Raw genomic sequence first — 27191 nt, forward strand, 5'->3', positions numbered from 1 at the left:
CTGGAGAAGAATGTATATTCTGCTGCTTTAGGATGAAATGTTCTGAATATATCTGTTAAGTTCATCTGGTCCAGTGTGTCATTCAAAGCCATTGTTTCCTTGTTGATTTTTTGATTAGATGATCTGTCCATTGCTGTGAGTGAGGTGTTGAAGTCTCCTACTATTATGGTGTTACTATCATTGAGTTTCTTTATGTTTGTGATTAATTGGTTTATATATTTGGGTGCTCCCACACTTGGCGCATGAATGTTTACAATTGTTAGGCCTTCTTGGTGGATAGACCCCTTAAGTATGATATAATGTCTGTCTCCCCTACCATATGTGGGCAATACATTCACTACAGACCCCTCTGCTTGTCAAGGTCCCTGGAGTTGTGGTAGACCAGAGGCAGGCTGGCAGAGGCACTAAGGGAGCTGGCCTCCTGGGATCTGGCCTGGGCAAGGTCTCCATGTGTCAGTCCAGTCCTTAGAATTGAGCAGGCCCCCATGACCCTTTCCATCAGATGTACAAGCATCTAGGTTGGGCGGGTGGAGCTGGTTGGGAAGTTGTCAGTGCAGACAGATCGGTGGCTAAAGAACGGGCCAGCACTGTTCCTCCTGGCAGGCTTCTCAAAATTCCCCAGACAATGGAGGGGAATCAGCATGAGGAGTGGGTGGAGAATTTGGGGTGGGTGTGAGGGTGTGGATTACCAAGCCCCAGGGTGTGGTTTGGGGAGAAGTTCAGAGACACCCCCAGTGCTCCTTCCTGCTTGCTGCCTCGCGGAGGACAGCTGCTCTTGGCTGGCCTTGCCGTGCCCACCTTATCCGTAGGCCTCTGTGTTCTTGGAAATAATGGAAATTCATTTCTCAAAAATGCTTGATATTTCAGCCTTGTTCTCCTAACATGCCTTTGTCTCTGACCTCCAAGGAGCTCCTCATACCCATTATCTCCTCTCAGCTGCCCGGGCCCATCAAGGTAACGTGACCCCCATTGAGAGCTGGTGAGCCAGCTGAGGCCAAGATGGGCTGAAACCTGCCCAAGACCACCCAGTGAGTCTGATTATTGTGGTGGTGGTGGTGGTGGTTAGTGTTTACACCCCTTGTACAGAGCTCTTGGTGCCAGGGCCTCATTTAACACTCCAGACAGCTGAAGTGCAGGCTGATGAAGCAACAGTCGCCTGACCCCAAGCCCTGAACTCCGTTGCGAGGCCCCTTCTCTGGGCCAAACACAGCCCCGCCCTGGAACAGCTCCCAGCCTGGGCAGGGCAGACATCTGATGGACCAGGCCCACCAAGGAGGTGTAGGAGATAGGCACCCTCAGGGGAGAAAAATGCCTTTTCTTCCTTGAGTTGACCTCAAGATTAAGCAGGATAAATATGTGAAGTCCCTAGCACCTAACACATAAATGATAAATCTTAAAACCATTGCCATTGTCAGTTTTTCTTGTTTTCTAAGTTTTAATAAAACTACTCAAAGTTTCAAAAGAACTATGATTTTGAGATAAACGAGAAGCACATGTTTTACCTTTGTCATACTACTCTTTGAGAGAACTTCTTACCTCCTGACCATACCACGATAAGTCTGATAATGAATGTATTTGGTTTGGAACACAGGATAAATTGTATCTTTCAAAACGATCGAATTCTTTTAAAATTCAGAAGCATTGGGGCGCCTTGGTGACTCAGTTGGCTGAGTGGCTGACTTTGGCTCGGGTCACGATCTCAAGATTCATGAGTTCAAGGCCCGCATCAGGCTCAGATCCTCTGTCCTTCTTTCTCTGCCCCTCCCCTGCCCTCTCTCTCCCTCTCTCCCTCAAAAATAAATAAATAAATAAATAAATAAATAAATAAATACACAAACATTTAAAAAACTTCAGAGGCATTGTTATTATATTTTTACTTCTTAATTTGTCAAGCAGATGGTTTGAGCTGCTTCCATTTCTTTTCTGCTCTGTGACTTTGGGCAAGTTACTTACTACCCTTTCTGTGTCTAAGTTTCTTCCTATGTAGAGTGTGAAGAGGAAGAGTATCTACCTTACAGGGTTCTTGTGAGGATTAAATGAGTTGATACAGTGTTTAGAAAAGTGCTGGGCTTGTATTAAACATGATAAACATCACTTATAACAACAATAATAGTTCTTAATAAGAAAATATACCCAGATTAAGTGACCAGATTAAGGTAGCTTTTCAGTGAACATGTATTCAGCTAACATTTACTGAGTGCTGGCCCTGGGCTTGTTTGGGCCTTGGTCTTGGGGCTCCACTGTTCTGTCACTCTGCCCAGTGGCCTGGGTCCCCAGCTCCATTTCCACCCCTTGCTCCTAGCCCCGAGGGCCCTGGGTGTGAGGCTAAGCTCATAGACAGTGTCATCAAAGCACTTTGTGGATCAATGCTAACTAATAGCAGCTCCCTGGAGCTGGCACACATAGGGAAGAGGATTGTGAAGACGGCTTGGACCAGGCTCAGGGATGGCACCCGGCACTTGGGGCGGCCAGTGATGTCCTCTGGGTGGGACCTGGGAAGGGCCCTGCTGTCCTTCCTCTCCTGTGCCTCCTGCCACTTCAGCCAGCAGTAGGTGATGGTAGAGTTTGGAGATTTGGGGTGGGAGGGGTGATAGTGGCCACAGGGGGAAGAGGTTTGCCCAGCTGGTGGCAGAGCCAGGAGCAGAGACCCATCCAGCCCACATGTCTGGTCACATCCAGGCCAGGGCTGGCCTGTCCGGGCGTCCTCTTCTCAGGGCTCTCCCAGTCGCCCCCTTCGAAATTTCTTGAGAAGTCTACATTCCTGGGTTGGGACAGACGGCCAGTGGCCGCTGCCCAGACACGTGGCCATCTTCAGTATGGCAAGGCAGCTTTGGTTCAGTTGAGGGCATGAATGGGAACTTGGCATGGGACCCTGTGCAAGGGAGGATTGGCAAGACTCCTCCCAGTTCTGCCCCAGAGAGAAGCCCTTCTCTGTGTCTTAGACTGAGCTAAAGTCTGTTCTGAGGACTGTTGTGGGGGCAGCAGGTGGGAGTGTGCCCTCTGAGAGCTCCTGGTCTAATGGAGGAGGCATGGCCCCCATCCCCCTGGGAAGAGACTCCTGTCTGATGCGGGGAATGTGGCTTCTATTTCCTGGGGCTCCCTATTTAAAATGGAGGGAACATAGCCCTCTTATCCTCTGGCAGCTCCATGTTTAAGGAAAGAGGCATGATCTTTGTCCTGCAGGAACTCCTGTGATGGAAAGTCATAGCCATTTCCTTCAGAGAAATCTTTATCTGATAGAGGAGATCTGCCTTCTGCCCTCAGGAAGGCCTCTGTCTGATAGGGTAGACTCATCTTGTCCTTTCACTCAAGAAGCCCCATTTTATGGCCTCTGCCTTTGTCTCTCTCCTCCCTGCTTCCCACCCCCTGCCTGATTTATGGGGAGCCCAGATCTACAGGCATCAGCCACAGAAAGCTGGGCAGAGTAATGGGCTCAACGTCCGTGGGGCAGGGAGGAAGGGGAGAAGGGGGACTATAGAAGGACTCCATAGCAAGTGAGGGTGACATGGAAGGCTTCCCAGTGGAGGTGCCTTTATGGGACAGTCTTATGGACAGGAGGTGCCTGGCTGTGATGAAACTCCACTGGAGATAGAGGGTTGAGGCTCTTCCAGGCTGGGAAGGGACACTTGAGAGGTCACTCCAGAGAGCCCCTGTCTTCATGCAGGCCTGACTGCTTGGCGTGGGGGGGAAGGGTCCCAGGGAGACCCTCACCCTCTGACTGTGCACAGGCTGAGTGTTGCCAGCCCAGAGACATCCGCCCTCCAAGGCCTGAGAAGCCCAGAGGAGGAGAGGAAACAGGACGCGTATCAGGAACGCCTTTTCCTTTTCTTTGTAACTAACCCCCTCACTCGGGGCCGGCAAGAGCTGATCCTGAAGGGCCTGCCCTGGCCTGGCTGCTGCTGCCTGCAGCCCCCCTGCTCTGGGTCTAACACAGCCTTACCTGTCTGTGCCCACCCCCCCACCCCGCCCTCCTTGGCTGCAGCTTCTGGGCCAGTCCTTTAACTTCGCCAAAACTCAGGACTCTCATCTGTAAAATGGGGTAAGACTTCCTCTCTGCCTCACAGGGAAGTTTGGGTGTTTTGGGTTTTTTTTTTTTGTCTCTTTGTAGGATTTACATAATTTTTCCTTTATTCATGAGATGTGCATTGAGCACCTCTGATCTTTGTGGTGGGCAGGGGCAGAGAACCTAGGCAAGGAACAGACGGAAAGTCTATTTGGGACTTGTCTGAGGAGTTGGGGGGCATCTGAGTAGACATGTCACAAGGCTGGCGGTTGTGGGGGCAGAGAGGGTCTGGCTGGAGGTAGAGGTTTGGACTTACCAGCATCTAGTAGCAGCCAAGTGACTGAGTGGGTGGAGTCACCCAGGGACTGCTTGTCATGAGCTCTGGGAAGGGGTGGAGGCCAGACCCTGGAGGCCACAGCCAGCTGGGCTCAGCTGACAGAAAGCTGGGCACAGAGCAGGGGTAGGGAACCACTCAGCCGGGGTTCCAGAGGCCAAGAGGAATGGGCACCGAGACAGGACCACTGGATGGTATTCCTGGGGCGAGGGGGTTGAACCATTCACCTTAGCAGGCTGGTAGGGAGGTGGTGTGTGGGGGAGGGGGGGCCACAGAGGCTGAGGAGGGAGTAAAGGTGAAGGTACTGAGACATCGAAGAATGTGGTCAGTCCGGTTGGCATTCTTTTACTGTTCTCATTCTATAAGTTCTCTGCTAGCTAGAAGGCTACTTACGTGTGTATTTCTGTGGCGTGTGTTTGGCATGGGGGGGGGGGTGTTGTGCGTGAGTTGTGTGTTTCAGGTGCACATTGTGCTTATATTTTTGTGAGTGGTCTGTCTGCGGTGTGTATAAGTGTCTGTGGGGTACATGGGCGCCTGAGGTGTAAAGCAGGTATGGTGTGTGTGTGAGGTGTAGGTGAGTGTGATGTGTGTGTGTTTTCTACGCGTGTGGTGTGTGTGACGTCTGTAGGTATAATGTGGAGGATGTGCGGTGTGTGTGTGGTATCTCTGGATATGTGTGGAGTGTGTGTGTCTGTGCGTGTGTGTACGATGTGCATGGTGTGTGTCTGTGTATGAGATGTGTACTTTGTGCACGTCGCCACGTTTAGATCCTTGTTCCACACCGTGTATAGCAGGCTGGTGCTGAGCCATCTACCTGGGTTGGAAACTTAGAAGCATTTACCAGGCTTGTGAATTCCCTTCTCTGTTTAGGGCTCTGCCCAGTGCGTACTGGTAACAAGTGGATGTTCAGGAAAAAAACGGGGGGGGGGGGGGGTTGGTGGTGGTGTAGTAATTGCCAATTTCTGTGGTGTAAATTCTCCCACCAAGGATTTCACACTATTAAAGTGGTGTCATCGAACACGGACTTGGGAAGAGATGCACGGTAGGGCACCATTATACGTTAGTCCCACCATACGGATCTAGTGGGCATCAATAGCCTCAAGAGCATCGTAGGGAAATTTAGTGAAATAGTAGCAAGTGGTAAGCTTTGATTATGTCTTCCCTTTGTTTTTCATATCATTTTTTTTTAACCATAAGCTTAGATCTGGATTTCTCACCATCAGTACCACAAACATTTGGGCTGCCGATTCCTTGTTGGAGATGGGAAGGGGGGTGACCTGTGCATTGTGCAGGCAGCGTCCCTGACCTCCACCCACTGGATGCCAGTAGCACCCCTCCTCCAAGTTGTGGCCACCCAAAATGTCTCCAGACATTTCAAGTTGTCCCCTGCGGGGCACATTCACCCTCAGTGGCGAGCCTTGGCAATGGCTGTGTTTAACCACCAGCTCACAAAATCTACAAACACGGCAGTAGGCTCTTAGGAGCCTATAGGAGCCCCCTCCAGCACATCAAGGACACTGTCTGGCTAAATGTAGGGCATGGGCTTTTCCCCCTAGAATTCTTTCTCAGAAAAGAGCGGCCACCTTAGGCCATAGATTACGGTCTGAACAGAGCCCCAGACCCCAGAGGGCTCTCAGCCTTTGACCCGCCCCCAAGGTGGTCGACAGAGTGGGTGAGGTGTTGCCATGGTGATCTGTTCTGATGTTTAGTGAAATGTAAGAGGAGGAAAAAAGTAATGCTTCTGAATTAATATCTCATTTTCATATGTTATTCTATAACGCTGGAAGTCTGTATGTTCAGACTGGCAAAACAAAACACCAAACGCAGACAAATGAAACTTTAAATGAAGTCTTCCGCTGGGACAATCTGACCGCCTGTGTCTGGGGCCACCCTGTGTGGCCCGGGCTCCTGCTGAGGCCCATGCGGCACGTCTCATCCTGCAGGCCAGGCTGCCCACCTCTGACTGGCCACTTGGCCCAAGTCCTATTTTTCCCCAGCTTCAAGCTCAGGGTTTGGCTCTCCTCGATGCATTCATTCAAAATATTTACTTAGCACTGACTATGTACCAAGGAAAATGAATGACTGAAGGAAGAGGTTTCTGCTCTCTGCAGTTTTTCAGCATTCCGTGGCTGTCACTGAGGCGAGGAGAGGCACAGGCCCATGTGGATGCTGAGGGGACACGGGCGCTGGAGAGAGGAGAAGAGGGCAGGGGCGGTAATGTGTGTGGGTGGCTGTCTTATGCCTGGAACCGAGCGAGACATTGTCCATCGTCTCATCCCACCCGCCCGCCACACTTCTGAGGGAGGGTCTGTGTATTTATGGAACATCTGCCTCCCTGCTCCAGAGTGTAGGTGCCCTGAGGACAGGGTGCAGGGGCCTGTACTGCAGGAGATAAGAACAGTGCCAGGCCCAGAGACTGGAAGATAAAAGGAAGAAAAGAAAGGAGGGAAGTCAGAAAGATGGATGGAAAGAGGAGAGAAGGGAAGGAGGGAGGGGAGAGGCGTAAGCAAAGCCCCTCTGGAGATGAGGGGACTCAGGACAAAGGCACTGACTGAAGCGGTCAGGGAAGGCTTCTTGGATGAGGTGACATAGGGAAGAAAGGATTGCCGTTGGGAGAACCGAAGGAGAAGCTTCTATAGAAAGAAGAAATAGGGCATGTCCCCAGAGGTATCTGAAATGTGAGGGTCTAAACTGGGAAGAGAACATCATATTATAAACTATTGTTTTCCATCTGAGACTGGGAGGAAGACAACTTAAAAAACTTCCCTGTCTCCAGCAAGGGTAACATAACCATCTCTTCCCACCCCAAGGCCTTCTCACTTGAGGGACATTTAGGCAGGAACTGGCCCCTGGGCACCAAAAGCAAGGCACAGTGTTGGCCAGTGGAAAGGTGGTAACAATAATCATCATATTACCAATGATGTTGGCTTCATTTGATCAATTCCCTACTGTGTACCAAGTCTTTCTATATGCCTTCAACCTGTGAGGTAGATATCACCCGAATATTCCAGATGAGGGAAAGTATGCCTCAGAGAGGTATTAAACTGGCCCAAGGTCACACAGGACTCAGGCAGGGTCTGCTTGCTTTTAGGGTCTGCACTGTTTCCTGCACCAGCAGCCCTCCCTTCCCTCTCTCAACCCTAGAGAAGACTGGAGAATGTTCATGTGCTGTCTGCGGGCTCTTTGGGGTCCAGCTGCCAGCCCACTCATTGAAATTTTTATTAGCCCTTGACTTTCAGGTCTCCAGCTTCCTAGGTTACCAGCAAACGGGCCATGCTCCTCCGTTAAGAAACTCTCCCCTCTGTTCACGGCCACCTGGTGACTCCCCTCCTTCCTCACCCTGCACCCCCTGGAAATCTCCACGTGTATGGATCATGGCCGGAAAAGCGAACATGTGAACGCAGACAGGGGACTGGAAGAATTGCTGTGTGCCCAGAAGCCAATGTGAAGCCCAGAGCCTGGGAGCTTGACTTGGTCAGGGCCCCCATCCACCACCCCTCGCCTCTCAGCCCTGCCAGGCATGCCACCGTGCCCAGAGAGCCATGCAGAAGCCCAAAGGAGCCATGCTTGTTTTTGAGCTGCAGTGCAACAGGAGCACCGGCAACCGGGGGCTCTCTCCTCCCCGTGACTCTGCACTCCGGGCCCCGGCACAAGGCTCTTCCCTCCCTTGGGGTGTGATTTCTCCATTTGGCAAATGGAGCAGCCTGTAGCGTGCTCCCTCAGGCTCTCCAAATCTGTGAAATGAGGGTGACATTTCCTGTCTTCCTGTCTCCTTCCCCCTTCCGGGCTGTCCTGACAAGCAGGTGCACTAATGGTGGGTAAACAGGCAGGCAATGTTCTGACACAGGGAGGGCCTTTCAATTCTGGCAGAGCAGACAAGCTTGTACACAAATAACTCTGCTACCAGGGAGTGTGTGATAAGGGCCCTAGAAACCTCTTTGCTGCCATAGCCACCTGCTCCTCACGCCTCCCTGCTCCCTGATGACTGCTCTCACACCCAGAAAGTGGGTCAAAATGTAGGGCAGAAGGAATGCCCCCTTGTGTGGTCCCCACCCTACCCAACTGAGTCATGATTGCCATTGGGGCAGAGGTGGAGGAAACTTACGGGGTTAGGGCACGTCTTCGTCCAAAATACAGCCCTGGCCAGTCATTCTCCCTCCCCCAAATGCCCATGGCTCCCTGTTGCCTTCTGGTTATGGTCCAAGTCCCTGAGCTTGGCATTGTCAAGACCCTTCACACCTAGCCCAGGGCCTGGCGCGTAGAAGTGCTCCGTGAGTATCTGGGCAGGGAATGGACCCTTCTCTGGCCCATCCTCCTCCCTGGTGCTCATCCCAGGCGCACAGGACACACTTCAGCCACACCAGGCTGCCTGCTGTCTCCCAAGCACCCCGTGGACTCAGCCACCTCTTCATCTCTGAATGTCCTTCAAGGCCTTTCTCATTGCTGCCTCCTCCCTTGAAGACCTTCCTGCCTTGCCAGACAGAACCACACAATCCCACTTAGAAGGTACTATTATTGTGTGAATGGTTAGAAGTGTGGTCTCTAGAGCCAGACCGCCTCGGCTCCAGTATCTAGCCCTGCCCCTTACTGGCTGTGTGACCTTGGGAAAATTCGACTCTCTCTCCGTGCCTCGGTTTCCCCATTGCTGACACGGGGATGTAGTCGCACCTCCTCTTAAGGTTGTTGGAGGAACAAATGAGTTCATCTTTATGACACGCTTACTTAGAGCAGCAACTGGCACCTGGTTTCTCTCCTGTGTGAGTTTTCTGATGTTGACTGAAGACTGAGTAATATTTGAAGGTCTTCCCACATTCACCGTATTCATAGCATTTTTCCCCACCACGAACTTTCCGATGCTCATAAAGGAATGAATTGTTCCCAGCGCTTCCTCAGTTCACTGGTCGTGAATGCACACTCGTGAATAGTCTCTCCAGGATGAGGCTCCCGCTGTTGAGTAAGACGCGTTTCGTTTAAATGATTTCCCATAGGCGGCTCATTCATGGGCTTTCTCTCCTATGTGTATTTTCTGACACTGACTTCATGACTTTGGATAAGTTATTTATTGGAGTCTTAGGTCTAAAAAATGGGAATATTCAGATGGAAAAACATAATATCTCAAAGCGTGTGAATTGCTTAGCACTGTACCTGACTCCTAAGGAGAGCTTAGTACACCGTGGTCATCGTGCTTGGTGGCTTTCTCTAACTGGGCTGTATACCAGGGTCATTCATCAGCAGGGACCATGAATTGTTCACCTTAGTGCCCCCAGAGCCTGGCAGCAGTAGGGGCAGTGTGAATGTGGGTAGGTGAGTGGTATGTGGGAGAACTTTATCAAAGCTGAGCAGGGGCCCATTTTAGATACATCGGTTGTATTCCTGACTCAGCCTGACAGGGGCTGGGACACTGCTCCTGTGAAGCATTTTCTAAGCCTGGTGCCCATTGATCCTGACAGCCAAAGAGAAGTATAGACAGAAGAAGAAATCTCTAGAGTCTGCTCACCTAGAGCAAAGGATCATCACCAACCACCATCTTTTTAAACCTTCTCCATCCTCACTGTTGACAGTTTCCTCTTAGAGCATTTGTTCATTCCGCAACATTCAACCCATATTTATTTACAGAGCCCCTACTGTGCTCCAAGAACCATGCTGTGCCCTGGGGATCCAGTGTCAATAACACAAATGAGATCTGTGCTCTCATTCATGTTAAGTGAAGCAGAAAGTGAGCAAACAAACCATCACAAAGTGTGGGAGATGCTGTGACTCCCCACTGGGTGTGGGACTTAGAGGGAGTCAGGGAAGGCTTCCTGGAGAAAGAAATAGCTGAGCAGAAGACAGCACAGCAGGCCTGGGAGGGATCGTATCACAGATTTATGGACTCTGGATTGTAAAATTGTAGAAGGAGAGACTCTAACATCAAAGGATTCAGAGTAATAGGATCCGTATTTCTCTACTTTACTAGCAATGTTTTTTTTTGTTGTTGTTGTTTGTTTTTTTTTCCCAGCCTCTCCTTTCACCAAGACCTGAGACATATCTTGTTAGGGAAAACCCGGCATCTTTGCAAAGTAATTTATGCTTATTATACAACATAGAAAAATAAGATGTATCAAGGAGTGGGTTGGTGGGTGGAGGGAGTCTCCTTCAACCCCTGTTAATATTTAGGCACATTTCCTTTCTTTTCATTTATTTTCAGGGGTTTGTTTTAGTATTATTTTTTAATTGACATATAATTAATTTATATACCATCATATTCCGAATTTTTGCATAAAATGTAGTGGTTTGGTTTTTAGTATATTCACAAGATTGAACAACTGTCTAATTCCAGGACATTTAAAAAAAATTTTTTTTCAATGTTTTTATTTATTTTTGGGACAGAGAGAGACAGAGCATGAACGGGGGAGGGGCAGAGAGAGAGGGAGACACAGAATCGGAAACAGGCTCCAGGCTCTGAGCCATCAGCCCAGAGCCTGACGCGGGGCTCGAACTCACGGACCGCGAGATCGTGACCTGAGCTGAAGTCGGACGCTTAACCGACTGTGCCACCCAGGCGCCCCTAATTCCAGGACATTTAACAAAATGTCTATTTTGGGCGAGAAAGAGAGAGAGAGAGAGAGAGAGAGAGAGCAAGCTCACACATGCATGTGCAGGGGAGGAGCCGAAAGGGAGTGAGAGAGAATCCCAAGCAGGCTCCACGCTATCGGCCCAGAGCCAGTGACTTGGGGCTTGGCCACTTCACACCATGAGATCATGACCTGAGCCAAAATCAAGAGTTAGATGCTTAACTGACTGAGCCACCCAGGCGCCCCTAATTTCAGGACATTTTCATCACCCCAAAGAGAAACCCCATGCCCATTAGCTGCCACTCCTCATTTCCCCCTCACACCAACCCCGGCAACCACGGATCCGCTTTCTGTCTTTATGTACTCGTCTGTTCTGGACATTTCCTGTAAATGGAACCACACAAATAGGTGGTCTTTTGTGTCTGACTTCTTTCGTGTGACATGTTTTTAAGGTTTGTCCATGTTGTAGCAGGAATCTGTATGCTATCTCCTTTTATAGCTAAATAATATTTCTTTGTATGGATATACCACATTAAAAATACATTCATCAATTGCTGGACATTTGATTTTCTTCCTCACCCTTTATGACTGTTATGAGCAGTGTATGCTACGAACATTTCTGCACTAGTTTTTGTGTGGGCATCTATTTTCAATTCTTTCAGGTATGTACCTAGGGATAGAATTGCTGGGTCATATGGTAACTGTGTTTCACTTTCAGAGAAACTGCCAAACTGTTTTCCAAAGTGATCCCACCGTGTTGCATTACCACCAACGATGCATGAGGAGGGTTTCAATTTCTCCACATCCTTGATAACACTGTTACTGTCTTCTTTTGGATTGTAGGTATCATAGTGGGTGTGAAGTGACTTTGATTTGCATTTCTCCGATGACTAATAATGTTGAACATCTTTGCATGTGCTTATTGGCCACTTGTTATATCCTCTTTGGAAAAAGGTCTATTCCAATCCATTGCCCATTTTTTTTTAATTTAAAAAAATTTAATGTTTGTTTATTTTTGAGAGAGAGCGAGAGAGTGGGAGAGAGTGGGAGCTGGGTAGGGGCAGAGAGAGAGGGAGACAGAGGATCCAATGCAGGCTCTGTACTTTCAATTCAGAGCCCGAGGTGGGGCTCAAACTCACGAATTGTGAGATCATGACCTGAGCCGGTCACTTAACCAACTGAGCCACCCGGGTGCCCCTGCCCATTTTTAATTGGATTATTTGTCTGTTTATTGTTGAATTATAATAGGGTTTTTATATATCCTGCATACTAAACCCTTATCAGATACATGATTTGAGAATATCTTGTCTATTCTAGGCACTGTCTTTTCACTTTCTTGATAGTGACCTTTGAAGCTTAGAAGATTTTCGTTTCAATAAAAGCAAGTTTATCTCTTTTTTGTAAGTTGCCTATGCTTTTGGTATCATATCTAAGGTTATCATTGCTTGATCCAAGGTCATGTTGACTTACACTTAAGTTTTCTTCTAAGAGTTGCATAGTTATAACTGTTACATTAAGGGCTTTGATCCATTTTGAGTTAATTTTTATATATGGTGTGAGGTGGGGGGGGGTCTAACTTTATTTTATTCTTTCATGTGGATATATAGTTGTCCCTGCATCATTTGTTGAAAGACTGCTTTGCGTTTTTTTCCCCCATTAACTTGTCTTGGCTCCTGTGTCAAAAATCAATTGACCATAAATATATGGGTTTATTTCTAGACTTTCAATTCTGTTCCATTGATTTATGTGTCTGTCGTTATGCCAACATCACACACTTTTGATTACTGTAGCTTTGTAGTGACTTTTGAAGTTGGGAGTGTGAGTCCTCTGACTTTATTCTATTTTGTTTTTTCAAGATTGTTTTGGCTATCCTGGGCCTTTGCATTTCCATATGAATTTTAGGGCCAGCCTGTTCATTTCTGGAAAAAAAAAAAAAAAAAAAAAAAAGTCCGGCTGAGATTTTAATAGGGATTGCACTAAATCTGTGGATCAATTTTGGAAGTATTGCCACCTTAACATTAAGTCTTCCCATTGTTTCTTTTGGTATTTATTGAGTATAGGGTTGAGCTCATGCCAGATATATTGTTTTGAATCCTGACTTATTCTGCTTAATATTCTGTCATAGGCACTTCCCTGTGTTACAAAAGATGCAAGAATAATTTTAGTGCTATGTAATATTCCCTTGTTTGGCTGTACCAAAAACTGTTGGTTTTTGGGTAACCTATCATGGAAAGTACTTTGTTCTGGTACCTTCATGGCGCAGGCACAAATGGACACTGGGAGGACAGGTGGCTCCCAGAAGGGCAGCAGAATATTAAAATTGATCAGCAAGTATCCCATGCTGCAGGTAGGGAGTGGGACTCGTTGGAAAAGCCAGCATGCTGGTTACTGGAGAGCTGACCTGCCTCCCTGCGTGGTAGCACCAGCCTGAGGGAATTAAATCAGGAAACAGGATCCAACCAACTGCACAGGCATTGATAGAACATGTTCATTTTAGACGTGTTTCTCTAGAACAGTGGATTAAAAAATTAAAACATTTGCAACATGAAATTCATCTAACATTGTAACTCAGCTGACCTAAAATGAAAGTTTCACTAAATAATACTTTTTGTATCAGCCCAGAGAAGTGCAGTAACAAACAGCACCCATTTCTTAGCTGTGCGAGAGCTTTCTTTTTCTGTCATGTTATACACCTATCATGTAACAGGAGAGCCCTGGTATTTAGTTGACAGAATCCACTGGTTGCTGGTTTCAGCGGCAGTGGAAGGAGGGCAGGGTAGGCAGAAGAAATGGCTCCCCAAATATGTCTACATACTAATGCTTGACACCTTTGAATATGTTATAAATCCTGGCAAAAGGGAAATTACGAGTGCAGATGGAATTAAGGTTGCTAAACCAGTTCACCTTAAATTAGGGAGTCAAATGTATTCATAAAGGTCTTTAAAAATAGAAGAAGGGGGGCAGAAGAGGTCAGAATGAGGCAATATAATAAGAACGCAACCTGCTGCTGTTGGCCTTGAAGATGGAGCAAGAGGCCATGAGACAAATGTGGGTGGTCTCCAGAGGCTGGAAAGGGTGAGGAGAGAGATTCAGCCCTGGAGTCTCCGGAAAAGAATGTGGCCCAGCCAACATCTTGATTTTAACCCAGTGGGGTACATTTTGAACCTCTGAACTACAAAACTGTAAGCTAAGTGTATGTTGTTTTAAGCCACTAAATTTGTGGTCACTTGTTACAGCCTCCACAGAAAACTAATACACGCACTAGCCCTTAAATGCTTCTGCCCGGAAGTGACATGGGGGCACTTCTAGTCCTATCTCATTGGCCAGAGCAAGCCACATGGGCATGTCTAATTTCACAGGGCTGGAGAAATTTGCCCAGCCTTAGAGGGAAATGGAATATTGGTAAATATAGTAATATCTACTACACCCTTGTTATCTGCGTCTCATGCTTTTATCTTCTATTCTGTAAGTGCTGGTGGCAACTCTTTAAGTTGATTTCATTATCAGCTAATAGGTTGTGACCCCCCGATTCGTAAAACACCGCTCTATAAGCCCTCCTCTGCTCAAGCCTCGTGGAACACATGACACGCCCTAGACAGAGCTGATTGGTCCGGGCATGGGGCACCTGACCCAAGCTGATCAATCAGATTCCTTTCCTGGGAATTTGGAATTGGGCCATTCAGCCAGTTAACAGTGAGAAGCTGAGCGAGAGGCAGAGTAGAAACAGGGTCGGAGTGAGAGCCACATGCAAGCCAAAATGATGGAGGAGCAGAAAAGCCCTGCGTAAGCAGAGAGAGTTGGTCCCCAGAGACCATGGAGCAGCCGACTGGAGAGCAGCATGAGAACATGCAGCCCCAGGGGGAGAGGTGGAGAGAGAGCAACCGCCTGAAGGGCTGATGGCTTCCCCATTCCTGACTCCAGCACTCCTGCGTTCTGCCTGCGCATCTTTCCCGTGAGATTTTTGTCTCCTTCTCATACCCCCTCCTCCTTTCCTCCAGCCACCCTTGTTGGGTTTCTGTTCTTTGTCTCCAGTGAGCTTTAATTAGCCAGGACACCACTGGTATTTCTCTTAGGAGACCTGGCTTTGACTCTGAGAATCAGGCTGGCGGGGCATGGATGGGTCTCAGGGGTGAGGCAGAGCCAGCCATTCCACAATCCGGAAGTTTGGTTTCGACTGCGGTCTTGCACATTTTGTGCTTGTGCTTCGCAGTAGACCGGCAGAAGCCATCCATATAGTGCTGCACAAGGGCAGGGCCCGGTGAACTGGAAGCACCCCCCTCCCCGCCCCGGGGTGGGGTCGGGAAGCCAGTGGGTTGTTTCACGGAGGGCTTGGCTGGGCAGCAGAGTGGAAAGGATGTGGATTTTGGAGACAGAGTCCACCTCTCAGAGCCTGAATTTCCTCATCTCTGAAATGGGATTGTTGAGTGGTCAGCAGTGTTCTGGGAAAAATACTCAGAGGCATGACTGGGGCGGAACAGGTGCTCAGGGTATGGGAAGCTGCTGTTGTTGTTTGAAGAAACCGTCAGAGTCCCAGCTTCCTGAGCAGGTGGCCCCAGGGACTGATTGAGTTATCGGGACATTCCCCACCACTGGCCACGTTTCCTGCCCTTGTTGCCCTCGTTCTCCTTCTTGATCCTTACTCACCCTTTCATCTCTTCCCCCTCCCCTCCCCAGTTCTCATTTCTCCTCTTTTCTGCTTTTCCCCAAAGCTGATGAAAAACACTTGCTTTAGGAAAGCAGCAGTGTTGGCTATAAAGGGCCCAGCCTCTAGACGCAGACGGAATCGGGTCTGAATCCTGACTAGCCTCTTGCTTGCTGTGTGTTCCTGGACAAATGATCAGATGTCTCTGAACCTCAAGTTCATTATCAGTAAAGTGGGAGTTATAATGCCCATTTCACAGTGTGTTGTAAGAAACAAGTAGGCACTCAACAAATGCTAGTTCTGTCTTACTGCCCTTTCTCTTTCCGTCCCTCCCTTCTTGACTGTCACTCCTCCCAGCCTGGCCCTCAGTCCCCTCCCGTGGTGAGGGTGCCCCTTGGCCGTCTCAAGGATCACTAGAATGGCCTTCCCTGACTCAGTTATTTCCCTGATTCAGTTATAACTCAGGCAGTTGTGATCTCTCCTTTCTGTCAGACCCCAGGCTCTTGAGAGTTAGACTGAGGTTTCTGAAAGCAGTTGGGGGTCCCTGTGGCCCTGTGGCCCTTCTCTGGTCTCCTCCGCAGGTCCACTTGGGAGCTGCTGGTTCAAACCATGTGATCTGTATTTTTTCTCACTTTAGCAACTATTACACCCCAGCTGACTGTGGCATTTTCACACTCCAAACACTGCTAAATATTTATAAGGAGGAGAAAAGCCCAGAACCAGGGGAGGTGGGGGAGAGATGCACCAGGCCCTCCTTACAAGCCAGGCTCAGACCTGTCTGTGGTCCCTTGGGCCCCAGAAGTTGGAGGGGGTGCTGTGGAGGCAGCACAGGGCCACCTCCTGACACCCCCCTGGGAGGAGCAACTGTCACTGTGGCACTGTGGGCCTCACCCTGCCTTGCCCTGGATACCTGCTGCGCCCCCTGCCCCTGGGGACCCATGTGGGTTGTGTGGATCCTTCTGGGCCTCTTGTGGGCCTGCTCCGTCCCTCCACTCCATTGCTCTGTTTGTGAGTTTCTCTTTGTGTTCGTTTGTTTGTTTTTTCATCTCTCGTTCCATCTGTTATTTTCATGCCTGCAGGACAGCATCCCTCTCCCCTCCTCTCCCTCTTCCCCTCCCTCCCTGCTCCCTCCTCCAACACCTTCTCTAGTCTGAGGCTCTGCCTCTTTCATTTTTCTTCTCTCCTCCCAACAGTGTTGTGAGCAATTCTGGGGCTAGATGATGGGGGCTAGGTGAGGGGGTCTCAAGCTCCCAGGCCCAGCGGGGAGAGAGGATGGGGTGGGGGTGCTCATGGGGACCACAGTGTGCTCTAGAAGGCCCAGCAAGCACTTTGCAAGGGTTGGGGGCCACGGGTCTGCCTGATGCACATCCAGTGCTCTGCTGTGTGGCCATGGGAACATCTCCTACCTTTCCTGGGCCTCAGTTTTTCATTTGATTCCTTCACTCATTCATTCATTTACTCACTCTATTAATATTTGTTGAGTGCTTGCTACCTGCCATGCATGAACACAGATTTATTAAACACCTACCAGGGATGCTGTTCTAGATGCTCAGGTCAGGATATTTCAGTGGAGAAGAAAGACCCCAGACCTCTGCCTCGTGGACCTGACATGTTAGCAGTGCAGACAAGCGTAAATTAGCAAGTCGCTCGTGTAGTAGGTTAGCCAGTGGTGAGTGCTGTGGGAAAGAAAATAGAGCCAGAGGAGGAGAGGAGGTGAGAGGGGAGGCCACAGTGAAGCCACGTCACAGAAAGGCATGGGGCTGGCAAGCAGATCTGTTGTGGGGACCTTCCCCGGGGGAGTGGACTGCCAGAGCAAAGGCCCTGAGGCAGGCCCCACCCTGGTGTGTTGGAGGCAGTGTGAATGGAGGGGTGGGGGAGAGTGGGAGGTGAGCCCAAGGGTAAAGGAGGCAGGGGACACCACACACAGAAGCTTTTCCTCTGCCTGAGCTGGGAGGACGTTGAGCAAATGAGTGGTATTCTGTGACATATCTTTAGAGACTCCCTCAGCCTGCTGCGTGAGGAGGAGGCCGAGGGGCCATGGCCAGATCCAACAAAAGCTGTGACGGCAATAAGGGAGGTTTGGGTGGGCGCCTGAGGTGCTGGGATCTGATTATGCCAGACGCTGTTCTGGCTTTCAAGGCTTGGATGGTGCCTGGAAAGCCCTCCAGACCCTTGCCCTCTGTCCTGCCCAGGGAAGGCCCGCAGGAGCCTTCCCCTGGTGGGATGCGCTAATCCTGGCTTTCTCTTGCTTTCTGTCCGCAGGGTGTTCAAGAAGGCCAGCCCAAATGGAAAGGTGAGTCTGTAACAACCGCGCCCCAGCTCCTCCCTGGCCCCAAATGCTTGTCCTGCCTTGGCCACTTCTGTTGCCCATGCAGGACCCCACACTCCCCGGTCTGTCCTTAGGAGCTATCCACCTCAGGGAGAGGGGCCTTTCGGGAAACTTTTCTGTCTGCGGGGGGTAGTTCAACTCCCCTGGACTTTAGGGAGCCACTGCTCTGGTTTGAGATACAAGCCTATCATAGACTTCAGTGTGAGTGTGATAATTAGACTAAGCGTCAAGGGCCTCGGGGGCACTGATTCCCCTGGTGTGAGAGGTGCCTGCAGCCTCTCTACTGAACCCTGCCATCACCTAGTTATCCAGGGCAGCTCCCAGGGTCTGTCCTGCTTTCTTTCTTCCCACAGGCTGCAGGCTCCATCCTGCTTTCCTTTCAGTTCAGCAAGTAGATATTACTGACATCATTCCTTGTCGGGTGCAGGCTAAGCCGGCGGGGACTGGGCTAGGGTGTTCCAAGACAAATAAGGCACACCCCGTGCCACTCACGGTCAGATGGGGGAGGCAGGCACAGAAACCGGTCATTTCAATAGGAAATGGCAGGTGTGGGATACAGTGATGCCCAGGGGCTACGGGACCCAGCCTGGGCAGTCAGGGATGGCTTCTCTAAAAGGGATGCCTTGTCTTCCAGGCAAGACAGGGTGAAAAAGGGCATTGTAGGCATGAACATAACTCACAGGGCGTGTGGGGGAATGAACAGCAGTTGAATCTGAGTGCCAGGAGGGAGGCAGGGGGAGCGGGAGCCAAGGTGGGACAGGTTGTAGGGCTCAGGAGCCCGGACTCCTGGGCTGGCAGATAGTACCACGCGTGCTCCCATGTTTCCCTTCGTGCCCACAGCAGACATCGCCAGTCACTGCTCACCCTTTCCTGCTGAGCCAGGATTCCGCCTTGGAGTCCTTCTCCACCCAGAGGCCCCCATCTATCAGAGTTGGCATTTGGAATGAAACCCATTTGTCATCTTACCTCTGGGCCCTGGGAGCCATTAGAGGGTTTTCAGACGGGAGTGGCATCATTAGATTTGCATTTTAGGACGACTGGTCTGGCCTAAGGAGAGGAGAAGGGCCTGGGGCTTGCGAGGTTGCAGGCCACAGACCATCAAGGGGGCTGGTGCGTCTGGTGTGCCGTCCTCAGTGTTCTCATCTATAAACCAGGAACACTGATAACTTCTTCATAGGGGTTTAGGATAAGCAGGTACTTTCAAAATTGTACAAGGGTTTGTTGATATTAGGGCTGGAGCTCGGGTCCAAGTCCAGTTAGGACTTTAATGTGTGTTAAGGATGGATGGGTGTAGGAGTTTCATAGGCAGCTCCCAGGTTCTCCTCCAGAGCAAGGGCCAGTGGCTTTTCAGGGATGTGTCCCCCAGGCCCACAGCTGCTGACACCCCCGGTGCTTATCTTCCCCAGCTCACTGTGTATCTGGGAAAGCGGGACTTTGTGGACCACATCGACCTCGTGGACCCTGTCGGTGAGTCCCTGCAGAGGCCAGGGAGAAGGCGGGGGAAGGTGGGGCCGATCCGGCCGCTTCTAGAGAGGGTTTGTTAGAGCCACCTAGGAATAGCTCTCAGGTCTCCAGAGGGGCCTGGTTTCAAGAACAGGGTGTAAGCGGTTTCCTGTGTCAGTTGGCAAACATTGACCACATTTACCGAGCAGCCCCGTTCCCTTCAGTGAGGACCATGTGAGGGGAAAGTGTGGACGGGTTGAGGGGAGAAGCAGGGAGGGTGGCCTGACGATGACGATAGCAGCCACCACTCAGTATAAGGCTTCTTACACTCCAGACACCTTTAAGTCCAGGCTCCCACTTCCCTCCCCCAAGAAGCCTTCCCTGACTGATACCTCTGGTTGGGGGAGTGCCTTGTCCACTGATTGGTTTACGGAGTCCCTGGTGCTCAGGCACAGAAGGAATACCCATAGTAAAAGGAGGGGAGATGCCCGGCAGGTTCTGGAATGGGGTGGGCATCCCCTGGCCAGGTATCCCTTGGACCCAGGGCCAGGATAGGACCAGGAGCTCTCTGGCACTCACTTCCAGATGTGGCCTCTGAGATTCCCAGAGAGATTGCTGTAAGGCAGCGTCGGGGGAGGGTGGCAGTGGGCTAGAGTTGGGGAGAGAGAATTTTCTTGCTCAGTGGGTATGTGTATGGTTGAGTAAAGTTTGACCAGACGTGACCAGGAATGCCAGGCAAGGAGGTGACCCCTGAGCCAGAGTTTCTGGCTTCCTGGGGTTCTATGCAGAGAAAATGTCCTTTGTGTCCAGCTGGACCCTACTGGGTCAGGGCCAGGCCATGGGACATTTTCCGTGGTATCGCATGAACCAGGCACCAACTAACCCTTTAAACATATCAACTCACTTAGTCTTCGCAGGAGCCCTGTGAGTTTGGTCCTACAGGATCACAAGTCCCGATCTGCAAATCCCAGGTCCAAGAAACTCTGGAAATCTAAACTTGCTCATACGTTTGACGTAGGATTCACTTAGACGCAAAACCTGAACCCATAGGGAGCTCTTTACACGTTAGCCTCTTGATGAAAATATCCATGTTTCCCTGCTGAGGTGTTAAGGCGTTTGATCATGGGGCCCCAGATCCTGCAGAGGGTATTACAGAACATATGGAAGGTGTACCATGGGGCCTTTCCACAGTTCAGAACCTCTCAATTCTGAAGTATACCTGATCGTAGGGGTTTTGGACCCACATCGTCATTCTTATTAACAGAGAAGAAGCAGAGAGGTAGCGTGCCCCAGGCTACCAACTGGATCTGTAAGGCCGGCCTGAGGGCAGGGGTTGGGACATGGTAGTGCTGTCCCCTAGGTGCAGGCCTCCCCATTTCTCTCATGATACCCAGCAGACAGAAGGTTGGGTTTGGGTTTGGCGTGGTGTTTGGGGCTCAGGAATGTGAGAGGTCAAGTTGGGAGGGTGTGCTCACTCTGTGTCCTTCTTCCAGATGGTGTGGTCCTGGTGGATCCTGAGTATCTCAAGGAGAGGAGAGGTGAGGTGGTGGTCCCCACCTCCAGCCCGTCAAGGGGCCTCCTGTTCCCCACCGACTTCTAGCCCAGGGCTTCCCTGAGTCCCGGGCAGGACATCAACTAATTTTACGGTCCTTCCCTGCCCAGCCCTCCTGGCTCTTCCCTTTACAGTTCCAACAAGCATCAGAGCAGGTGCCCTGGCCTCCTCTGGCCTGGGGCGGCCCACTTAGGCCCATTTTGGGAGAACCTTTTCAGTGCCCTGAGCACTCTCAACGTCAGTATATCATGACTGCTGCAAGGCTGGGGCTGCCCAACAGGGCAAGAGTTAGGGTCTCATTACAGGAGAGAAAATGGAATCCCAGGGAGGTGAAGGGTTTGTCCAAGGGAGACACTGGGTGGGGGTTGGGCTGGGACAAGACCCCGTGCCTTCCAGATACCACCCAGCCCTTGTTTCCCCCTCCCTCTGCTCTCTCCAGCCAGTCCCTTCCCCGGCCCCACCCTCCCAGTCCTGCCAGCCTGTGCCAGCCCTCACCAACCCTGTCAGTCTCCCGTGCTCCTCCTCACTTCCGCTGGCCAGAGTGGGGGGTGGGGAAGGACAGAGCTGGTCCAGCAGTCAGCCCCCACCTCCTCCCAGGGGCCAGGCCCGAATGGCTCTCCCAGGTACCCTGTACCCCCATCCCAAGGGCAGCACAGCCCTCCCCACAGGAGCTTCGGGACAGACCTATGAGCTCCAGCTGGGCCGATCCCAGGGCTCAGCTGGTGCTCTGGGGGGCTTGCTCGCTGCCCTCCTGGGCCCGTCCTCAGTGCCCCCTGCTCCCACAGTCTATGTGACACTGACCTGCGCCTTCCGCTATGGCCGGGAGGACCTGGATGTCCTGGGCCTGACCTTTCGCAAGGACCTGTTTGTGGCCAACGTGCAGTCCTTCCCGCCGGCCCCTGAGGACAAGAAGCCCCTGACACGGCTGCAGGAGCGCCTCATCAAGAAGCTGGGCGAGCACGCCTACCCTTTCACCTTTGAGGTTAGGGACCGCCAGCCCTCTGGGCAGGCACATGGGGGCAGCTGGGGCGGCAGCTCCATGGCACTCAGTTTCTCAGTGCACGTTGGGACCTGGGGCACTGTCACTTACACTACCTGGTAAGTGTCTCTTCTCTGGCCACCACCAGGGGCGGCACCTTACCTCTGGGCTACTCCTTGGACCCTCCTGTGTCCAGGTCATTGGCGGGAGAGAGTGGGGTGGGGAGAGACTGTAGAGAAAGAAGGAGCCCTGTCTCGCCCCTGAGTTATTACAAGACTGTCTCCTCCCTCAGACCAGCTGCCCACATGGCCCAGCTTCAGCCCAGCTCACAAACCAGGGGTGGCACATAGTGATTTCCCTGCTCTGCCACTTTGCTGAATGGAAAGACTCCCAGATGCTGGATTTTCAAATCTCCTGTTTCTCAGACTCCGATTCTGTGATTCAGTGAAATCCCCTGGCTTGCTGGGAGGTTAGAGCAGGAGAGAGGAAACAGTCATCCTCTCCATGGTAGATGTATTGGTTTCCTGTAGCCGTGTGACAAACCACCGCCAACCTGGTGGGAATTAAACACGGAATTAAAACACAAGTTATCGTGTTACAGTTTGGGAGGTTAGAGATCAAAAATGGGTCTCACTGGGCTGACATTAAGGTGTCAGCAGGGCTGCGTTCTTTTGGGGGCTCTAGGCCTTGCCTTTTCCAGCTTCTGCAGACCACTCACGTTCCTGGGCTCAAAGCCTGCCCCCCTGTCTTTAAAGCCACCAGGAGCCGGCCAGTCTTTCTCACAGCCCGACACTCTGACACTGGCTCTCTTGCTTCCTGCTTCCCCTGCCAAGGTCCCTTGTGGCCATATCGGACACACCTGGATAATCCCCGATACTCTCCCCATCTCAAGATCCTTAACTTAACCATATTTGTAAAGTCCCTTTTGCCATGTAAGGTAGCACAGTCACAGGTTTTAGGGATTAGGATGTGGACATCTTTGGAGGCGGGTGGGTATTATTCTACCTATTATAGTCTAGGTGAAACCCTTTAGGTAAAGAAAGACCCTGAAATCCTTGGCTTTACTGGAGGGGCCTCTGGCCACATGTGGGGCATCCTTGTCACGGTCTGATGGGGGAGACATGATCTGTCCTCTGGAGCCCCGAGTCTGATGGAAGAGACATGGCCTGTTGCTAGGGACCCCCGATCTGCTGAATGTGCATGGGGGTGATGGGTGGGTGACATGGGGAGGTCAGTGGTGAATGTGACAGGAGACCTATTCTCGTCTGTTCCCTTAACAGATCCCTCCCAACCTCCCGTGCTCTGTGACTTTGCAGCCGGGGCCTGAAGACACAGGGAAGGTGGGTCACCTCTTTCGGAGCATTTCTCTGGGTGTAGGACGTTTGTATCCCCAGGGCCCTGGCTTTCTCTCTGCTAGGTGCTGGAACCCTCTGTGTGGAAGCCTCCTCGTGTCTAGGCCACTTCAATACCACCTCAGATAAGCAGCCCCTTCATACAGGGTGACTGATACTGTGTCATCCTCACCCCCACATTCAGTTACGTGCAGTCTGTCCTGGGCTTGTTGGCTGTAGCAGACCCAAAATATTCTCTGGACTACCACCCGGCCTCACAACCTCACATGGGGGAGGTGCCTTCGTTGTGGCTTCACAAGTGGGGGAACTGGGGCTCAGAGAGAAGTGACACCTCCAGTGTCACAGGCCCCAGATCTCCAAGCCCCAGTTTCCTTATCTGCAAAATGGAGACAATAGGATGCACCTCCTCATGGGGTTGGGAGGGTGGAGTGAGACACTGAAGCACTGTAGGGTCTGCACACAGTACGTGCTCCCCAAACAGGGGGGCTGAGGCACCCTCTGTTATTTCCGGGTGGCTGCCTTGGTGAGGACAGCCGCCCAGACCAGGCAGGTGTCTGGAGAGTGGAGCCCAGTGAGGGCAGTTTGGGATGTCCAGTGTCGGGGGAGCTGGGAGAGCTCTGCGGGAAAGTCAGATGGGGGAGGCCGCCGCAGATGGAGGCGGCACTGCACTGGGGCTGAGCACAGGGCCCCTGAGTCAGGCTGAGGGGTGGCCGGGCTGTGGGAGTCTGGTGTTCCCATCCAGCGTCCTTGTTTGTAAAATGAGAGGGTGGGATGGCTGTGCTGTCGGGACCCTGCCCGCTCCAAGGCCCTGTGGTCAGCAGCCCCTTCCCCTCAGGCCTGTGGTGTGGACTATGAAGTCAAAGCCTTCTGTGCTGAGAACCTGGAGGAGAAGATCCACAAGCGGTGAGAAGGGCACAGCTTCCCTCCCGGGTGTGGGCTGCCTGCTGGCAGAGGGAGGGAGACAGGAGCAGCAAAGTCTGAAGAAGAGATAAGTAACAATACCTGGAAGTGTGAGAGGAGGGGCCACACATTCCAGCCTCAGGAACTCTGAGAAGGGCACTCTGGAAGGCCGGCAAGTCATGGAGGGTTTCCTGGGGGAGGTGGCTCAGTAGCCCTGGCTCAGGCCTCATCATTTTTTCCTTTACACCACTGTACCTGCCTCCTCCACCTCCCTCCCTGCCTCTAGTCTTGCCCCGCCAGGCTGCATGGCTTTTTATTTTGTTTTGGAAAGAAACACAAGATTCAGATTGTTTTTACCAGTGGACGAGATTTTTCCCAGCCACCCTGGAACCCCCCCCCCCTCACCCCTCACCCCCACTTCCCAGTTCTCCTCCTGGGAGGCCATCAGCAGGTGGTGGTGGGGTGGGTGGGGGGATGGGGGGATGTGGGGTCAGTGGAGGCTTCTAAGCAAGGGAGGGAAGTGGAGTAAGTGAAGCCCCCCCCCCCGCCCCGGGGAAAGTGAGGGGGGTGGTCAGCCCACGTGTCAGAGAAGGTAGTGCTCTCCCAGCCAGGTGCAGCCCTGGGCAGACAATCTAGGCTGGCAGGCGGAAAGAGCTGGCCCTGACTTCTGAGCCGGACTGCCCAGCCCTGCTGTCGTGCTTGCTCCTCCTCCAGGCAGGCCCTGCCCAGCCTCCTGGTGAGGCTGGTCTCAGCCCCCAACTCTGAGGTGCTCTGCCTCCCCAGGCACAATTCCTCCCGGAGGCTGGCTGAGGGAGGGGCTGCAGCTTCCTAGGGCATGGGCTGAGTTTGCCATCTGGTGGCCGAAGGGTGTATTGCAGGCATCTCTATCTTCAGCCTGGGAAACTCCTGAGTTTGGGGAGATGGGACCCTTCTCCCTGGCTTCTGTCTTCCTTTTCTTCTTAAGACCCGAGACCAGGGGAAAGAAAGGGGGTTGTGGGTTTTTGAAGGGGCCTCACCAGACCAAGGAAGAGGAACAACACTGAAGGCCACCACCCTCACCCCACCACCAATGGGACATTTTATGTCCATACTACTACTAACTGCTATTACTAATGATATAGCAACTGTCATTTATCAAGGGCCAATTAAGGGCCAGACACTATTCAGAGTGATGAACGTGTATGAACTAATTTAATCCTCACAGCAACCCTGTGAGGTAGGTGTGGCTATTATTACCATTTTCCAGATGAGGAAGCTGAGACCCAGAGGTTAATTTTCTCAAGGTCATACAGCTAATAAAGGGAGAGCTAAGACCTCAACCCTGGCTATCCAGTTCCGGGGAGTGGAGGTGAGAAACGGGGGTGCTACTGGCATACCCAGCACACCACAGACGCTGCCTCACCGGGTCCCATCCCTTCCCAACTCTTGAGCCCTCCCTCATTTCCTCCCTGAGTGCCTGTCACCTTCATTGAGCACCATCTCTTCTCTGGGCCTCCATCTTCCCACTGAGTCTCTGTCCTCTTCACTGGCCAGCATCCCCCTGACTGAATCCATACCCCCCCCCACTAAAGCCCATCACCTCTCTGAGCCCCCATTTCTTCATGGGGCCCCTCTGTGTATTTTGATTTAATAGATATTTGGCGGACGTTTGTTAGATGGCAGGCACTGTCGTAGGTGGTGAGAACACAGCAGTGAACACTTTAGATACAAAATGTCCTTAAGGAGCTTATGCTATTAGGTGACATAAGGGATGCAGGAAGTGAAAACATAGTCCCTTTCTTGCCATCCTGCTGGCTACCAAGACACAGACCCACATGAAGGGGTAGTTCACTTTGATGGTGTGGGAGTTCAGACCAGGAGATCAAGTGAGCTAATCCAGGAAGGCTTCTTGGAAGAAGAGGTATTGAGCTGGACCTTGAAGAAGGAAGCAAATGAGGGCAGAAGTGGGAAGAGGGTGTTGCAGGCAGGGGCTCAGTGCAAGTGAAGATGCAGAGAAAAGACTAGATAGACCATCAAAGGTGATAGTGAGGAAGTGGGGGTGGCTGTGGACACAGTGGGGGAGGATGGAGTGGGGCCAGGTGGCGACTCTGAACACAAGTGGCCTGTGTTAACCTCTGCGGTTTGGACGGATTCTAAGGCCATGGGGAGCCATGGCAGTCTCTTGAGCAGGAAAGGGAGGATCCCAAGGGAAGGGGATGGAGGCAGGTGACTCTGGCTATCTTTCGCTCTGCCCATCTCCATTAGGAATTCCGTGCGCCTGGTTATCAGGAAGGTTCAGTATGCCCCGGAGAGGCCTGGCCCACAGCCCACAGCTGAGACCACCAGGCAGTTCCTCATGTCGGACAAGCCCCTGCATCTAGAGGCCTCCCTGGATAAGGAGGTAGGAGGTTTAGACTTGGCAGGGGGTGGGGGCTGCTCGACTGGGGCTGGGACCTCAAATCCCAGGTCTTTCATGGCCTCTTGGGCTTCTCGGGTAGGAGCTTCCGCCCCCAGTCCTAAGGCCACAGGGTTCAGGGAATATGAGACCTCCCTTGGGGGATTTGGGGAAGCCTCTGGGGGTCCAAAGGAGTGGCAGAGTGGGGCATGAGCCTGAAGGGTGCGATTGACTTTAGAAGTCAGGGTACCTCCCAAAGGGACCTGGGTTCTGGCCATCTCCCCTCACCCCTTCCCCCTTTTGAGGTGTGGACACTGCCCTTTCAACTCTGGGACAGCCAAAGGCAGGTGCTGGGGGCATGATTTGAGATGAGGTCCTTCAGTGAGCTCTTAGAGCTGGTTCCCTCAGTGAGCAGGTCAGCTCTTCCCCACCTTTCTCCTGCTTCTTTTAGACCCTCCTGTGTCTAAAATTCCTGGCACCCATTGTGAGCAGGGACTTGATACATCACTTAGTCCAACCCCTCCATTGAATAGAGGGGGAAGCTGAGGCTTAGACCGGTCCAAGGTCACGCTGCGCTCATCCTTCATTACCATTGTTTTATTGCTCTCATTATTTCTGGTGACCACGTCAGGACTGGAGCCCAGGACTATCACCTTCTAATTCAATCATCTTTCAAAAATCCCACAAAGGAACTGAACATGCCCAGTGACTTAGCATCAGTGGGAAGTG

General features: G+C 51.6%; 1 protein-coding gene across 9 annotated transcripts in view; it reads left to right on the forward strand.

The window, feature by feature from the left end:
* The window catches only part of ARRB1 (arrestin beta 1), a 76549-nt gene that overhangs the window by 33948 nt on the left and 15410 nt on the right, over positions 1-27191 (forward strand). For 5 of the 9 annotated variants that reach the window (XM_045483993.1, XM_045483991.1, XM_045483992.1 and 2 more), the window contains 7 exons: positions 17796-17826; positions 19269-19329; positions 20799-20843; positions 21643-21839; positions 23117-23176; positions 24024-24091; positions 26333-26468. In XM_045483993.1, the coding sequence (XP_045339949.1) occupies positions 17796-17826; positions 19269-19329; positions 20799-20843; positions 21643-21839; positions 23117-23176; positions 24024-24091; positions 26333-26468 (598 nt within the window). Of the gene's footprint in view, positions 1-3858; positions 4040-14572; positions 14844-17795; positions 17827-19268; positions 19330-20798; positions 20844-21642; positions 21840-23116; positions 23177-24023; positions 24092-26332; positions 26469-27191 lie in introns of those variants that run through there. The other 4 variants (XM_045483996.1, XM_045483994.1, XM_045483999.1 and 1 more) reach the window with 4 other exon arrangements.

This window comes from Leopardus geoffroyi, chromosome D1, assembly GCF_018350155.1.
Source record: "Leopardus geoffroyi isolate Oge1 chromosome D1, O.geoffroyi_Oge1_pat1.0, whole genome shotgun sequence".
NCBI classification, from domain to species: Eukaryota; Metazoa; Chordata; class Mammalia; order Carnivora; family Felidae; genus Leopardus; species Leopardus geoffroyi.